We start from the raw sequence: 16,587 nt of genomic DNA on the forward strand, positions 1-16,587 counted from the left end.
TATTTCTGTCCTCCAATGATTGACAGAGTGAACTGTGTTTTCTTTCTTTTGATCTCTTTTTGTTTATACAGATGGGGCCTTCCTGCATTGCCCATGCTGGAGTGCAGTGGCCATTTACAGGGGCAATCATAGTGCACTGCAGCTGCTAATTCCTGGTCTCAAGGGATCCTCCTGCTTCAGCCTCCCGAGTAGCTGGGACTACAAGCACGCGTCACCATGCCCAGCTAATTTTTGTATTTCTAGTTGAGACGGGGTTTCACCATGTTGGCCAGGCTGGTCTTGAACTCCTGACTTCGTGATCCACCGGCCTCGGCCTCCCAAAGTGCTGGGATTACAGGCGTGAGCCACCATACCCGGCCACTTAAAGTACATTTTAATAAAGCAATAAACGCTGGGCGTGGTGGTTCATGCCTGTAATCCCAACACTTTGGAAGGCTGAGGCCGGCGGATCACGAGGTCAGGAGTTCAAGACCAGCTTGGCCAAGATGGTGAAACCCCATCTCTACTAAAACTACAAATAAAATTAGCCGGGCGCAGTGGTAGGCACCTGTAATCCCAGCTACTCGGGAGGCTGAGGCAGGAGAATCGCTTGAATCCAGGAGGTGGAGGTTGCAGTGAGCCGAGATTGCACCACTGCACTCCAACCTGGGCTACAGAGTGAGACTCCATCTCAAAAAAAAAAAAAAAAAAAAGGAAAGAAAAGAAAAAAGAAATAAGGTACATTTGCGGAAGTATAATGACTAACTCTGTCAGATGTTATCTTATGTGTAAAAGAGGCAAGGATTAGTGTAATTTATCATTTAAGGAATATAGTAACTCAGGCAGGAGACATGGGGGCCCGTGTGTCCTATTCTGTTTTATCTTCAAAACATCTTTCTGGTCCTGTTTCTTACATCAGAACAGAACAGAATTTCTGTACCTTCTTTCCAACCCCACTGCTACGTCAATCAAATGAAAATGTCCTGAGCCATGAATCCAGCTCCTGGAGTGCAGAATCTTTCTATCAAGAAAAATTCTGGCATTATTTTATGTTCTCAGCACTCGCTGGACTCTAAGAGGTCACCTGGTCCTTTCCTCAGCCCACAAGATTCCTGAAGAAGAGCAGTAGCTCAGAGGTTTTACTCTGCAGCCCTGACTGGATTCAAATATCCTGTCTGTGTGTTAACAGGGGCATGACTTTTGGCTCAGAGACTTTGGGACTCTCTGAGCTTCAGTTTGGCCAATATAAAATGGAATTAGTAACAGCGAGGAGTGAGTGAAGCAATGACAAGGGCCTGTCATATTGTAAACTCAAACTCTGGCTTCGTATTTCCCTATTCACCGTGGATGGGGAGATGTCTCCGTGCCAAGTTGACCCCCTCCCCAACTCCGCACACGCTGGCCCTTTTCCCTAATCATCTCCCACCGCCTGCATCCCCCACTATGCTTTCCTGGGTAACTTCTTATTCTTCAGATCTTATTTTATTTTTAAAAAATTAATTGTATTTTATTTTATTTTTTTTTGATGGAGAGTCTTGCTGTGTCGCCCAGGCTGGAGTGCAGTGGCGCAATCTTGGCTTACTGCAACCTCAGCTCCCGGGTTCAGGCGATTCTCCTACCTCAGCCTCCTGAGTAACTGGAATTACAGGCGTGCGCCATCACGCCCTGATTTTCAGTAGATATGAGGTTTCACCAGGTTGGTCAGGCTGGTCTCAAATTTCTGACCTCGTGATCCGCCGGCCTCAGCCTTTCAAAGTGCTGGGATTATAGGCGTGAGCCACCGCGACTGGCCTATTTTAATTTTTTAATTTTAATTTTTTTGAGACAGAGTCTTGCTCTGTCACCCTGGCTGCAGTGCAGTGTCACGACCTCGACTCACTGCAGCCTCCACCTCCCGGGTTCAAGCGATTCTCGTGCCTCAGCCTACCAACTGTGATTACAGGCGCGTACCACCACGCCCAGCTAATTTTTGTATTTTTAGTAAAGACGGGGTTTCACCACGCCGGCCAGGCTGGTCTCGAACTCCTCACCTGAAGTGATCGGCCCACCTCGGCCTCCCAAAGTGCTGGGATTACAGGCTCGTGAGCCACTGCGCCTGGCTTTCAGATCTTATCTCAAACACCACTTCCTTGGTACAGCATTCAGAGACACATCCACATCCCTCTCCCGTTACTAAAGGTTCCTTCTTACGGCACCCTGCATTTTTCCTTCATGACTTTATCACAGTTTGTAACTGTCTATTTCTTTTAATTAACCTGTCTGTGTCCATAAACTGTGAGCTCCGCCGGGACCTGCTCTCTGCTATGTCCTCAGTATCAACAGTGGTCTAGGATCACAGCAGGCTTTCATCAAATATTTATGGGAAACAGTCCAGTCCATTCCTGAACTCGGGTTCAGAAAAGGATAGCGATCTGTCCAAAATCACACAGGTTAGCGGTAGACTTGATCCCAAGTCTCCTAACTGGCAACCCAAGACTCTACCCCTGGAACTGGCTAGAATCTTTCTAAACTACCCCCCCGATAAAATTTTGAGTGCCAAAGAAAGTCCCAGAAAGGGAAGGAGTGAGCAGTGTGGAGAGTAGGAGGAAAGTGATTTGACTTGGTCCATTCTCTCTTAACGTTAATGTGAGCATACTGCAAACTGAGGGACTATAGCAATGACGACGTGGCAGAGCGGCTACACCGAGTGAACCGATGACCCGGCAGCCATCAAAAGAGGTTCGAGAGGGTAGAGGTGGGGAGAGTGGAGACCCTGCGCAGGCGCGGTCGAGGCGCTCCGCTCCTTTCTCCTCTGCCCCGCCCTAACTCTTCTAATCACAGAAGTCCAAGAGCGGTCAGCTGATGCTACGCTGCGCGGTCACGTGACAACGGGGGAGGGGCGAAGCGCAGGCGCAAGGAGCAGGCGCAGATGGTGGGCGGCTGTGTCAGCTGACCCAAGGGGCCTTCGAGGTGCTTTAGGCGGCTTGCCTTGGTCTCAGAATCGCTGCCGCCATGGCTAGTCAGTCGCAGGGGATTCAGCAGCTGCTGCAGGCCGAGAAGCGGGCAGCCGAGAAGGTGTCCGAGGCCCGTAAAAGTGAGTTTCAGGGTGGTGCTGCCCAGCGTGGCGCGAGTCAAAGGAAGACCGCTGGGCCGCAGGTGGTGGGTAGATTAGGCCCGAAAAACTGCGGGGTGCGGCCTTGGGTATAGTCGCGGAAGGTTGTGTGTTTCGAAGCTCTGAGGAGCTGAGGCTCTGGAAGGCTTGCGAATCGCCTGGCAGCCACGATGTGAGATGGTAAATTGGGCGTGGAAACAGTAATGGGTTACCGTCCTTGGGGCCTGGAGGCATGTGAAGTGGGCTCTCCAAACGGAGCTCTTTGTTCTTCCCCTCTCCCACTTAACGGCTCTGGGGTGGTCAGTCTCGGTGAATGGAGCCAGCATCCACACGGTTGCTTGGTCTGGAAACCTGGAGTCCTACTTGCCTCTTCTCCCTCCCTCGTTTGCCACCTTTAGTCAGTCGCCAAGGCTTGCGTATCTTTCACTTTTTCCTCCATGTCTACTACCAGCGTCTTAGTCCAGGACACTAGTTTCTCTAAAGGTACTGTGACTGTCTAAATCGTTGATTGGTGTGTGTGTGTGTGTGTGGTGGGGGGGAGTTGTCTGTGTTTCTGTGTAATATGTGGCAAGCGCAGTGCCCAGTGCATCAGTTGTCTCCCCTAACGTGGCATTCAGTGTCGCAGCGAAGGAAGCAGGTATTGGATCGCTTAATTAATTGCAGGAGAGATGAGGGCTGGAGTGGAGAAATGTAAGGTTGCTGAAGAATTTAAACAGGTGAGTTTAATCTAGACTGGGACGTGGAGGAACCCGTTCTAGTCCCCTCCAATCAATCCATTCTCTCTGCAATCAGTCATCCTTCTAAAATGCAGCTGGCAAGGAACAAAATAAATAAATGCAGATATGATTTTCCTACCGCCTTTGCAGTCAGACGTTTAGTGCCTGCAGCAGAAAGCTCAAATTCCTTAATGAAGTTGGGGAGGCTCCTGTGGGTCAGGCTTGGTCCTTTCCTCCAGCCATACTGAATCATTGTGGTCCCTTAGAAGCACCATGATTTCTTTCATCTGCAGGTCTTTGCAGACGCTGTTTCCTCTGATGGGAGAAGCCTTTTCCAATTCTCCTCCCCTTTGTTCTCTGACCCTTAGTCTTCCATCAGACCTGAAAATTTAGGAAGCACTTCTTCGGGGAAGCCTTTCCTGACTTATGCTTCTCACCGGGATTAGGCTTGGAGTCCCTCCCAAGTGCTGATTTCTGCCACTGCCGTGCAATAACCTGTTTGTTTATATGGCTCAGTCACTCGACTAAGCTGGAGAACAGAAACTATGTCTCATTTAACTTTATGTATCCAGTTTCCCATCTGGTGAGAAAGATGCTTCTTTCCCTATTTTACAGATGGTAAAAATGAGGCTCAGAAATGATTTGTCCATACCCTGGGAAGCAACATAGTTGGGACTCAGAAGCCTCTCTTTCCATGCAAGGCTAAGATACTGATCTTAGTAGTTCCTTGGTGGTTCTCCTAGTATAGGTGTTACTCTATCTGACATCCAACTAGATTGCAAGCATGTCTCTTCTACTTGTGCAATTAGGGGTTGTGTGGTACTTGGAAAGCTTTTTTTGAGGGTGTTGGGAATGGGAGGAAGCCTTTTGTTCTTGCTCCGGTGACTGGAAAGTTCTTTGTTCTTCCCGGAATATTTCCAGTCATGCCCTCGATAGAGTATTTTCAGAATGACTTCTCAGAGTTTGTGTTCTGATGGCTCATCAGTAACAGAAGTTGTATCTGTCGGGAGGGATAGGATAATAGATTGGGGAAGTGCAGAAAAAAATGCTTGGAATATTGTAAGAATAATTCTGAGTACCCTGGCCAGGTAGGATTTATGTTTTATACCTTTATCCTGTCAAGCCTGGTGCAGGGTTTTGTGTATCTCAGGTAGCTGTGAATTTGTTTTAAAAAGTATTAGTTTGGCTGGGCGTGGTGGCTCACACCTGTAATCCCAGCACTTTGAGAGACCGATGTGGGTGTATCACCTGAGGTTGAGAGTTTGTGACCAGCCTGGGCAATATGGAGAAACTCCGTGTCTACTAAGAATACAAAAATTAGTTGCGCGTGGTGGTGTGCGCGTGTAGTCCCAGCTACTTGGGAGGCTGAGACAGGAGAAACGCTTGAACCCAGGAGGCAGGGGTTGCAGTGAGCTGAGATCATGCCACTGTACTTCACCCTGGGGAACAGAGGGAGACACCGTGTCCCCCCTCCCCCCCAAAAAAGGTATTAGTTTACGGCTAACATACGTCTCAGAATTTTTTTTTTTTTTTTTGAAGACAGTCTCACTCCGTCACTCAGGCTGGAGTGCAATGGCACCATCTTGGCTCACTCCAACCTCCACCTCCCGAGATCAAGAGATTTTGTGCCTCAGGCTCCCAAGTAGCTGGGATTACAGGTGCCCGCCACCATGCCTATCTCTATTAAAATACAAAAACATATAAATTAATCAGTACATAAATAAATACAAAATAAATTTTTGTATTTTAGTAGAGACAGGGTTTTACCATGTTGGCCGGGTTCGTCTCAAACTCTCGGCCTCCCAAAGTGCTGGGATTACAGATGTGAGTCGCTGTGCCTGTCCTGTCTCAGAATTGTTAATAGTTAGGAGCAGAGGTATTCGGAAGAACTGCAGTTTGAAAAATTGCCTTTCTTGATTTATAATTATGGTTGACTTGCCCAGTTAAGAGTTGGGAAGAGGCACTATGTAAAATGGTCCCATCCAATTTTTTAATGAAATCATTGCGTTGGACCTTACATTTATTTTTTTATTTATTTTTATTGTTTTGAGACGGAGTCTCGCTTCGTCACCCCCAGGCTGGAGGGCAGTGGTGTCAGATGACTGCAACCTCTGCCTCTTGGGTTCAAGTGCTTCTTCTGACTCAGGCTCCCGAGTAGCGCTCGCCACCACGCCCAGCTAGTTTTTGTGTTTTTAGTAGAGACGGGGTTTCACCATATTGGCCAGACTGGTCTCGAACTCCTGACCTTGTGAGCCGCCCATCTTGGCCTCCCGAAGTGCTGGGATTACAGGCGTGAGCCAACACGCCTGGCCTGGACCTTAAAATTTTTAAAGAGTTTGTGTTAATGGCATATTTCATTGGAGTGAAACAAAACACTGGCTCCCATATGTAAGGCCCAAGAAAAACAAGATTTAAGAGAAATACGATTTTCTGTTTAAATATTTTTTATTTTTAGAGGCCCCTATCAAAATTGAATGCTGAAGATGTTTGCCAAAGGCAGTAAACGGTATTATCTTGAGTTATAAATGCAGGGAGCCATGGGAGTTGGGAGTGATGTCTTGTGGAGCTACTGCATAATGTTTGGGCCATGAGTGTTTTTTGTAGATTGTTGGTTTCGAAAATATCTTTAGCTTTGAAATATAGCCCATTATAGCTGATGGGAGGATAGCATGTGAAGGATTGGGGTACAGGTGGCCGAAGCAGACAGTAATAGGCCAGAAATAATACTGGAGTGAACGTGGACTTGCAGAAATAGTCTTTGGAGTGCTTCGAGAGAGACCTGTTAATTGTTTCAGACTAGTGTCAGGGAATGTTGATGTCATGGGTCACTTCATTACAGGTCCAAAGTTCTGTTCTTAATCAGGAGGTGGAAGGTTAAGTTTGTTTTCATTTATCCACACGGGCTCTAGACAGTTGATATACAATGATGTATAACAAAGCCTAATTTTAGATGCAGGATGTCTTTTGCTCTGAATTAAATAAATAGGTTGATGGATGGTCTAGAACCCCTCTTTATTTTTTTTATTTTTATTTTTGGTGAGTGGAGACTCAAAGCAGAGGGTATATGTTGGCTGTCCTTGTGGTCTGTTTTCATGTAGGCTCTGACCAAACCTAGAGATTTTTTCCAGCTGTATGTTAAGCCACTCACTTCTAGAAACCAAAATACCTGTGTCTCCTCTTCTCTCAGCTGCTTGTGCAGTCTGACTGTACAGTGTTCCTCATTCAGCATTCCTTCGCAAGTCACCACTGTCATTACTTCCTTGTGACAGGCACTGCTTCTAGTTTCCAATGTTACATCATCTGGTTCATTAGTTACATTATAGGTTGATGTCCTTGGGAGCTTATTAGGCTTCTTGCTAAGCATCTAAGTAGGGTTGCAGCTTTAATGAGCAGCATACTTACATGTTTACTTCTGGAGAAGAGTTCCCTAGATGGTTAATGTTACTCATTCTATGTTCGTTCTTAATAGTTGAGATTGAGAGAATATTCTGACACATTCTACAATTTTTTTCCATCTTTTTAATGGGCTGTAGTTATAGAAGGTATTCATTTTTGTTTTGTCACTTTCTAGTTAAGTACAGCCTATAGGAGGGAGGAACCTGTACTATTTGTTAGCTCTGCATTCCCTCTTTCCCATGCACATCTCTTCAGACTGTGTCATAATTTATTCTTGGTTTATTGTTATAATATACCATCTGAGTCTCTGCTTGCTTTTCTACTTTTAACCACTTCCTGATATAGCTCTCTCCTTTGAAAACAGGAAAGAACCGGAGGCTGAAGCAGGCCAAAGAAGAAGCTCAGGCTGAAATTGAACAGTACCGCCTGCAGAGGGAGAAAGAATTCAAGGCCAAGGAAGCTGCGGTGGGGCACCATTTGTTTTTGTTACTGCTTTCGTCTCCTAATTCCCCGTCCCACCAAGGCTTTCAAAATAGCCAGCATAGCTCAGAGATGCTGGTTGAATTTTGAAAATGTGATAGTCATGTGTTTTATTGACTGCTTAGGCATCTGTCTCTTAGGATGATCAGTTTTTCCACTCATATTGAGTCCTAATTTTCATTTATTCACTCATTTGACACATATCTGTTAGGCAGTTAACATGCCTCAGGTACTGTGCTAGATGCTAGGAATCAGCTGTGACCAGGAAGAGACATGGTCCCTTCTCTCATGGAGTGTAGCTTACCATCTGGTGGCCAGGGAGACTCAGTAATACAGTGCAAATCATGCAGAGCTACAACTGAAAAGTGCTGTGACGGTTGTAAACAAATCAAATGGAGCCCCACTTTAGTATAGTATATATAGTACAGACATTTACCAGTGATACAGGCTACAGTATGGTGCATACAATAATAGTACAAAAACAGAGAGTACAGAGGAGGCAGGGACAATTGTGGAAAGGGGAAAGGACAGAGGAGGGCTTCACAGAGAAAAGGAACTATCAGGACTCTTGGGTGCAGGTAACAAAATATAATTAAAACTGATTCTAAATGGAATGTAATGGCCTATATAATTAAAAACCCAAGAGCTTAAATAATATGCTCAGGACTTTCTCTCCCCTCTGTGTTTGGCTTTGTATCATTCTCAAGTTCTACATTGTGGCCTCTGGTAGTTCCAGCATACACACTTCCAGGCCCAAGTCCAGTGATTAAAGGCACATACCTCTCTCCTTGCATTAAGTAGCAAAAATTTTGATCAATTTTTAATTTTTTCTTTTTAAGAGACAGAGTCACATTCTGTCATTCAGGCTGTAGCTCAGCGGTGTGATCATAGCTCACGGTAGCCTGGAGCTCCTAGGCTTAAGCCATCCTCCCCTGCCCAGCCTTCTGAGTAGCTAGGACTATAGGCATGATCCATCATGCTCAGCTAATTTTTTTTGTTTTTGTAGAGATAGGGTCTTATTGTGTTGTCTTGACTGGTCTCGAACTCCTGGCCTCAAGTGATCCTCACATCTCGACCTCCCAAGCTGGATCATCTTTGTTCTTGGCAATTACAGTGCCATTAAAACTTGGCTGGGCACAGTGACTCACACCTGTAATCCCAACACTTTGGGAGGCTGAGGTGGGAGGATTGCTTGAAGCCACAAGTTCAAAACCAGCCTGGGCAATAAACCAGACCGTGTCTCTACAAAAAAAACAAGATAAATACAAATAAAACTTAACATGTTTCTTTGATTCTTGAACTGGGGCTGATAGGTGCTGTAAGTTGTCAGATTGCTCATAAAACAATGTAGAAATACCCTTGTGTGTCAGGGCAGCCATTTTTTTTTTTGAGACGGAGTTTTGCTCTTGTTGCCCAGGCTGGAGTGCAATGGCATGATCTCGGCTCACCACAACCTCTGCCTCCCGGGTTCCAATGATTCTCCCGCCTCAGCCTCCCAAGTAACTGAAATTGCAGGCATGTGCATTCGGCTAAGTTTGTATTTTTAGTAGAGACGGGGTTTCTCCTTGTTGGTCAGGCTTGTCTTGAACGCCTGACCTCAGGTGATCCGCCTGCCCCGGCCTCCCAAAGTGCTGGGATGACAGGCGTGAGCCACCACACCCAGCACTTTTTTTTTTTCCAAGATGGAGTCTTGCTCTGTCACCCAGGCTGGAATGCAGTGGCGTCATCTCGGTTCACTACAACCTCCATCTCCCAAGTTCAAATGATTTTCCTGCCTCAGCCTCCCAAGTAGCCGAGACTACAGGCGTGCACTAACATGCCTGGCTAATTTTTCTATTTTTAGAAGAGATGGGGTTTCATTATTTTGGCCAGGTTGGTCTTGAACTCCTGACCTTGTGATTCCCGTGCCTCGGCCTCCCAAAGTGCTGGGATTACAGGCGTGAGCCACCACACCTGGCCCGTCTTCATATTTTTACATTCTTTTTTCTTTATTGTGGCACAGGCTTTGGAGGTCCCAATGACATGTGCCCTCATATTCTTACATTGTGTGTTGCAGTTGATTATAGAGATGGTACTGGTATTGCACTGTAAAGCACAAGCTCTGATTCCTTTTCTTCTTTCTTTCTTTTTTTTTTCTTTTTTTGAGACAAGAGTTTTACTCTTGTTGCCCAGGCTGGAGTGCAATGATGTGATCTTGGCTCACTGCAACCCCTACCTCCCAAATTCAAGTGATTCTCCTGCCTCAGCCTCCCGAGTAGGATTACAGGTGCCCACCACCACACCCAGCAATTTTTTTTTCTTTTTTTTTTTTGTCTTTTTAGTAGAGACAGGGTTTCGCCATGTTGGCAGGCTGGTCTCGAACTCCTGACTTCAGGCGATCCACCTGCCTCAGCCTCCCAAAGTGCTGGGATTAGAGGTGTGAGCTACCATGCTCAATCAAACTCTGAATCTTTCTAGCAGTGTTCCATTTATAACCTCTTTAGTTTTTGAGACAACTTAGCAGAGCCTGGCATATGGCTTATATTCAAGAAACAGGTAACGGGGTTCTGAACATAAAAGTATGAGTTAGCAACTGAGCTGTTATGAAATGCCCCGGGAGATTCCTGTGATATGAACAGTTATAGTATAGTATGAAGAGCCCTAAGGGCACAGTGGCTCCTGCCTGTAATCCTAGCACTTTGGGAGGCTAGGGTGGGTGGATCATTTGAGCCCAGGAGTTCAAGACCTGCGTGGGCAACATGGTGAAACCCTGCCTCTACAAAAAACACAAAAATTAGCTGGGCATGGTGGTGCATACCTGTAGTTCCAGCTACTCGGGAGGCTCAGGTTGGAGGATGGCTTGAGCCCAGAAGGTAGAGATTGCAGTGAGCCGAGATCATGCCACTGCACTCCAGCCTAGGCAACAGAGTGAGACTCCATCTCTTAAAAGGAGAAAATGGAGTGATAAAGTCAGGCACAGTGGTGCACACCTGTGGTCCCAGCTCTGCAGGAGGATCTCTTGAGCTTGGAGTCTGAGGCCATCCTGGGCAACATAGTGAAATCCCATCTTTTTGGGGAAAAAAAATGGAGTGATAGCCTCCTTATAGGTCGTTGTGAGAAATAGGTAATGTGAGAGAATCTTTTGCAAATTAATGTTATACAAATATGAAGGGATGTTGTTATTAGCATATGTATATGTATAGTGAGGCAAGAACAGATTAGATGAGTAAAAAGGGTCTGACACAAAAGTTATGTCTTCCAAAACCTTACAGGTTAAGTTCTAGTAAAGAAGGCACAGCAGTTAACAAAAAGCTGGTTGTACTGTGAAGACCATAGAAGGTAAAAGAAAATTCATGTCAGTGTGTGTGAAATTGCTAAGAGAAACTGAAGAGATAAGATGTTTACGATAAAAATTCAGGTAATAAAAAGGGGCAGGCCAAGGTGGGTGGATCATGAGGTCAGGAGATCGAGACCATCCTGGCTAAAATGGTGAAACCCTGTCTCTACTAAAAATACAAAAAAAATTAGCTGGGTGTGGTGGCAGGCGCCTGTAGTCCCAGCTACTCAGGAGGCTAAGGCAGGAGAAGGGCGTGAACCCGGGAGGCAGAGCTTGCAGTGAGCCAAGATCGCACCACTGCTCTCCAGCCTGGGCAACAGACCAAGACTCTGTCTCAAAAAAATAAATAAATAAATAAAAGTGGGGGTGGTGGTGGGGGCAGCAATGAGAAATTAGTTTTCCTCTCTTTCAGATCTGCAGTACTCCTCTGTTAGAGCCAGTCACTGTTAACAGGTTTCTTTTTTAAATTCTTATAGAATATTTATATTTGCAAGAACAGATGTGACACACTGGTGAATCCACTGTTGAACTTAAGAACTAAAACACTAACCAATAATGGTGAAACTCCTTGTATATTACTCCTAAATTGTATCTTCCTTGTGTTTATTATTCTTACTTGTTTTGTTTGGAGATGGGGTCTTCTTGGAATTTTGCTCAGGTAGGGCTCCAACTCACCATCCTCCTGCTTCAGTGTCTCAAATAGCTGAGACTACAGGCATGCACTACCATGTCTGGCTTGTGTTTATTAAATTTAGGAATTTTTAAAAACCATGTATCTCCCCACATTTAAAACCACAGATACAAAAACATACCACATTGATACTGTTGTATATCTTGCTTATATTTTACAGTTCATTGCAATTCCTGAATAGTTCTCTTGTATAGAAGCAAGCTGAGTTTTTAGGTTGATTCCTGTCTTTGGTTAAGGCTATATAGCAGACTCTTAGAGGAGAGATGTGAATACATGTCTTTGGAATAATTTCCTAGCAGTGGAAATGCTGTGCAGTTTACTTTTGGTAGATGTGGCTCCCGTTGACTCAGGGAATACGTCACATGTGCTTCAGCCACAAGGTCACATTCTGAGTATACTGATTGGTGAGCCTGGGTTTCTCCAAAAGTCAGCAAGTAGCTTATGAGATGTACCTGACCAACCAGAGCATTGTTCTGATAATCCCTCTGTGGCATCGCTCCCCATCTCCAGGCATTGGGATCCCATGGCAGTTGCAGCACTGAAGTGGAGAAGGAGACCCAGGAGAAGATGACCATCCTCCAGACCTACTTCCGGCAGAACAGGGATGAAGTCTTGGATAACCTCTTGGCTTTTGTCTGTGACATTCGGCCAGAAATCCATGAAAACTACCGCATAAATGGATAGAAGAAGAGAGAAGCACCTGTTCTGTGGAGTGGCATTTTAGATGCCCTCATGAATATGAAGCTTTAGCACAGCTGTAGTTACATTCTTATGAAATGGCATTAAATTATTTCCATATATTATATAGTAGGACCTTCCACTTTTTGGGCAGTAGCAAATCTAGCTTTTTTGTACAAACTTAGAAATTATCTAAAGATTTCATCTTTTTACCTCATATTTCTTAGGAATTTAATGGGTATATGTTGTCTTTTTGGCAAGGTATATATGCCTTTTGGCTCAAGCAACATGTATATCACTGTTGACTTTTTCTTTCTTAGATCTAGTTTTAAAAAAAAACACCACATAACCATTCTTTGAAGAAAGGAAGGGATTAAATACTTTTTTTCCCTAACACTTTCTTGAAGGTCAGGGGCTTTATCTATGAAAAAGTAGTAAATAGTTCTTTGTAACCTGTGTGAAGCAGCAGCCAGCCTTAATGTAGTCCATTCTTGCTAATGGTTAGAACAGTGAATACTAGTAGAATTATTTGGGCTGCTTTTAGTTTCTCTTAATTAAAATTACTAGATGATAGAATTCAAGAACTTGTTACATGTTATTACTTGGTGTATCAGTAATCATTTAAAAGTAAAGACTCTGTCATGCATTTTTCTCCCGTTCATTTTTTTCCTTGTCTCCATGATGATCAATGGTTCATCTTTTTTGATAATGCATAATGCACTTTGACCCAGATGGTCTGCATAATTTCACTTAGGACATTAGCGCACAAACAGCACACATATCACATACCCATTTATATACATAATTAGAAAATGTTCGTGATACATGCATCATATGATTTCACCCAACAAATGTTTTGGAAAACAGCAAGCAACTAGTCTGTAGTTTCTTTTCTCTAGAGAGCCTTGGCCTGGGGCAAGTTATTAAGCATATTTCCTTTCTGGTGGGCTAGATGATGTGCATTATACCTGCAGTACCTTCACAGTAGCCCTTACAAGTTTTGTGTTGTTGTTTTTTTTTTTTCTTTTTTGAGACGGAGTCTCGCTCTGTTGCCCAGGCTGGAGTGCAGTGGAGCGGTCTCGGCTCACTGCAAGCTCCGCCTCCTGGGTTCATGCCATTCTCCTGCCTCAGCCTCCCAAGTAGCTGGGACTACAGGCGGCTACCACCACACCCGGGTAATTTTTTGTATTTTTAGTAGACAGGGTTTCACCGTGTTAGCCAGGATGGCCTCAATCTCCTGACCTCGTGATCCACCCATTTCGGCCTCCTAAAGTGCTGGGAATACAGGTGTGAGCCACCACACCCAGTTAAATGTCCTGTGGCCCTCTTAGCTGAAAGTCTTTGGTTGCAAAAGTAGTTGCTTATAGGTGAAAACAGTTCAAAGAACGTGGGATTTCCTTGTTCTGATACAAGACAAGACAACTAGATGACCTTAAAAACCCTCATATTTAATATGACTCAGGATTTTTTTTTTCAGACCACTACTGTCTCTAGTTACTGTTATTTCTCTGTTCCTTTTTATAGAATTCCTCAAAAGAGTGACTGGATGAGGTTTTTTTTTTTTTTTTTTTTTTTTTTTTTTTTTTTAAACCCTTTTTTTTTTTTTTTCCTTTTATTTTTTTTTTTCTTTTTAAACAATTCCTTAAAGGTGGGAAAAAATAAGGTTTTTTTTTTTTTTTTTTTTTTTTTTTTTACTGTTAAAACCCTCAAGTCTTGCTATCCCACTGAAGCTGTGTGTCAAGATCAGCAATGCTGTCCAGGTTGAGAAAGCTCATCCTCTTCCTCCTTGACCTTCCGTACTCTGACAGGGTTGACCATTCCTTCATTTAACCACTTTTGTTTTTTTGAGAGGGTCTCGCTCTGTGACCCAGGCTGGAGTGCAGTGGTCTGGTGTGGTCTCAGTTCACTGCAACTTCCGTGTCCCCTGCTCAGTCGACCCACCTCAGCCTCCCGAGTACCTAGGACTACAGGCACACACTATCACACCCAGCTAATTTTTCTGTTTTTGTTTTTTTTTTTTTTAAGACGGAGTTTTGCTGTGTCACCCAGGCTGGAGTGCAGTGGCGCGATCTTGGCTCACTGCAAGCTCCGCCTCCGAGGTTCACGCCATTCTCCTGCCTCAGCCCCCCGAGTAGCTGGGACTGCAGGCACCCACCACCACGACTGGCTAAGTTTTTGTATTTTTTTTTGGTAGAGACAGGGTTTCACCATTTTAGCCAGGATGGTCTTGATCTGACCTTGTGATCCGCCCACCTCGGCCTCCCAAAGTGCTGGGGTTACAGGCGTGAGGCACCGCGCCTGGCCAATTTTTCTGTTTTTAGTAGAGGCAGGGTTTCTCCATGTACCCTGGGCTGGTCTCAAACTTCTGGGCTCAAGCGATCCTCCTGACTTGGCTTCCCAAAGTGCCGGGATTACAGCTGTGAGCCACTGCACCCAGCCGACTTAGCTTCCATCATGCAGTATTATGCTTCATTGCTTCTCATTCATTCTCTCCCTCGTTCTTCCTTCAGCTTTTTTTTTTTTTTTGGAGATGGAGTCTTGTTACCCAGGCTGCAGCGCAGTGGTATGATCTCGACTCACTGCAACCTCCCGGGTTCAAGTGATTCTCCTGCCTCAGCCTTCCTATTAGCTAGGACTACAGGTATGCGCCACCACGGCAAGCTATTTTTTGTATTTTTAGTAGAGATGGGGTTTCACCATGTTGGCCAGGATGGTCTCAATCTCTTGACCTTATGATCTGCCCTCGGCCTCCCAAAGTGCTGGGATTACAGGTGCGAGCCACCACACTTGGCCTCCTTCTGCTTTTATCAGTCTCTTCACGCTGCTGATGAAGACATACCCGAGATGGGGAAGAAAAAGGTTTAATTGGACTTAAAAGTTCCACATGGCTAGGGAGGCCTCAAAATCATCGTGGGAGGCAAGACACTTCTTACATGGTGAGGGCAAGAGAAAAAGAGGAAACTCCTGATAAACCCATCAGATCTTGTGAGACTTAATATCACGAGAATAGCACGGAAAGACCAGCCCCATGATTCAATTACCTTCCCCGGGTCCCTCTCGCAACGTGGGAAATCTGGGAGATACAATTCAAGTTGAGATTTGGGTGGGGATGCAGCCAAACCATATCATTCTGCCCCTGATCTCTCCAAATCTTATGTCCTCACATTTCAAAACCAATCATACCTTCCCAACAGTCCACCAAAGACTTCAGCATTAACCCAAAAGTTCACAGTACAAAGTCTCATATGAGACAAGGTATGTCCCTTCACCTATGAACCTATAAAATCAAAAGCAAGCTAGTTACTTCCTAGATACAATGGGGGTACAAATATTGGGTAAACACAGCCATTCCAAATGGGAGACATTGGCCAAAACAAAGGGGTTACAGGGCCCATGCATGTCTGAAATCCAGCAGGGCAGTCAAATTGTAAAGCTCCAAAATGATCTTTGACTTCAGGTCTTACATCCAGGTCACACTGATGTAAGAGGTGGGTTCCACCCCTGCGGCTTTTGCAGGGTACAGCCTGCAATGATCCTGGGCAGCTCTGCCCCTGTGGCTTTGCAGGGTACAGCCTCCTTCCCAGCTGCTTTCATGGGCTGGTGTTGAGGGTCTGTGGCTTTTCCAGGTGCACGATGCAAGCTATCAGTGGATCCCATTCTGGGGTCTGGAGAACGGTGGCCCTCTTCTCAAAGCTCCACTAGGCAGTGCCCCAGTAGGGACTCTGTGTGTGGCTCTGACCCCACATTTCCCTTCCACACTGCCCTAGCAGAGGTTCTCCGAGGGCCCCACCCCTGCAGCAAACTTTTGCCTGGGCATCTAGGCATTTCCATACATCTTCTGAAATCTAGGCAGAGGTTCCCAAACCTCAATTCTTGACTTCTATGCACCTGCAGGTTCAACATCATGTGGAAGCTGCCAAGGGTTGGGGCTTCCACCCTCTGAAGCCACAGACCGAGCTGTACATTGGCCCCTTTCAGCCAGCCATGGCTGGAGGGGCTGGGACATGGTGCCATGTCCCTAGGCTGTACACAGCACAGGGACCCTGGGCCCAGCTCATGAAACTACTTTTTCTTCCTGAGCCTCCAGGCCTGTGATGTGAGGGGCTGCTGTGAAGGTCTCTGACATGGTGTGGAGACATTTTCCCAATGGTCTTGGGGATTAACATTAGGCTCCTTGCTACTTACGCAAATTATTTCTGCAGCCAGCTTGAATTTCTCCCCAGAAAATGGGTTTTAATTT

The 16,587-nt window shown here is 45.3% G+C and overlaps 1 protein-coding gene across 1 annotated transcript; it reads left to right on the plus strand.

The window, feature by feature from the left end:
• The first annotated feature begins 2,736 nt into the window (after nucleotides 1-2,736).
• ATP6V1G1 (ATPase H+ transporting V1 subunit G1) lies at nucleotides 2,737-12,999 on the plus strand. Its single transcript, XM_003911323.3, has 3 exons — nucleotides 2,737-3,052; nucleotides 7,547-7,647; nucleotides 12,180-12,999. Exons 1-3 carry the CDS (start codon nucleotides 2,971-2,973, stop codon nucleotides 12,351-12,353), a joined length of 357 nt encoding a protein of 118 aa, XP_003911372.1. The 5' UTR covers nucleotides 2,737-2,970; the 3' UTR covers nucleotides 12,354-12,999.
• The last annotated feature ends 3,588 nt before the right edge of the window (nucleotides 13,000-16,587 follow it).

This window comes from Papio anubis, chromosome 13 (assembly GCF_008728515.1).
Source record: "Papio anubis isolate 15944 chromosome 13, Panubis1.0, whole genome shotgun sequence".
NCBI classification, from domain to species: domain Eukaryota; kingdom Metazoa; phylum Chordata; class Mammalia; order Primates; family Cercopithecidae; genus Papio; species Papio anubis.

Coding starts and splice junctions, on each gene's coding strand:
- ATP6V1G1 (XM_003911323.3), top strand. CDS start 2,971: ATGGCTAGTCAGTCGCAGGGGATTCAGCAGCTGCTGCAGGCCGAGAAG. Junction 3,053..7,546: donor GGTGTCCGAGGCCCGTAAAA/GTGAGTTTCAGG, acceptor CTTTGAAAACAG/GAAAGAACCGGAGGCTGAAG. Junction 7,648..12,179: donor TCAAGGCCAAGGAAGCTGCG/GTGGGGCACCAT, acceptor CCCCATCTCCAG/GCATTGGGATCCCATGGCAG.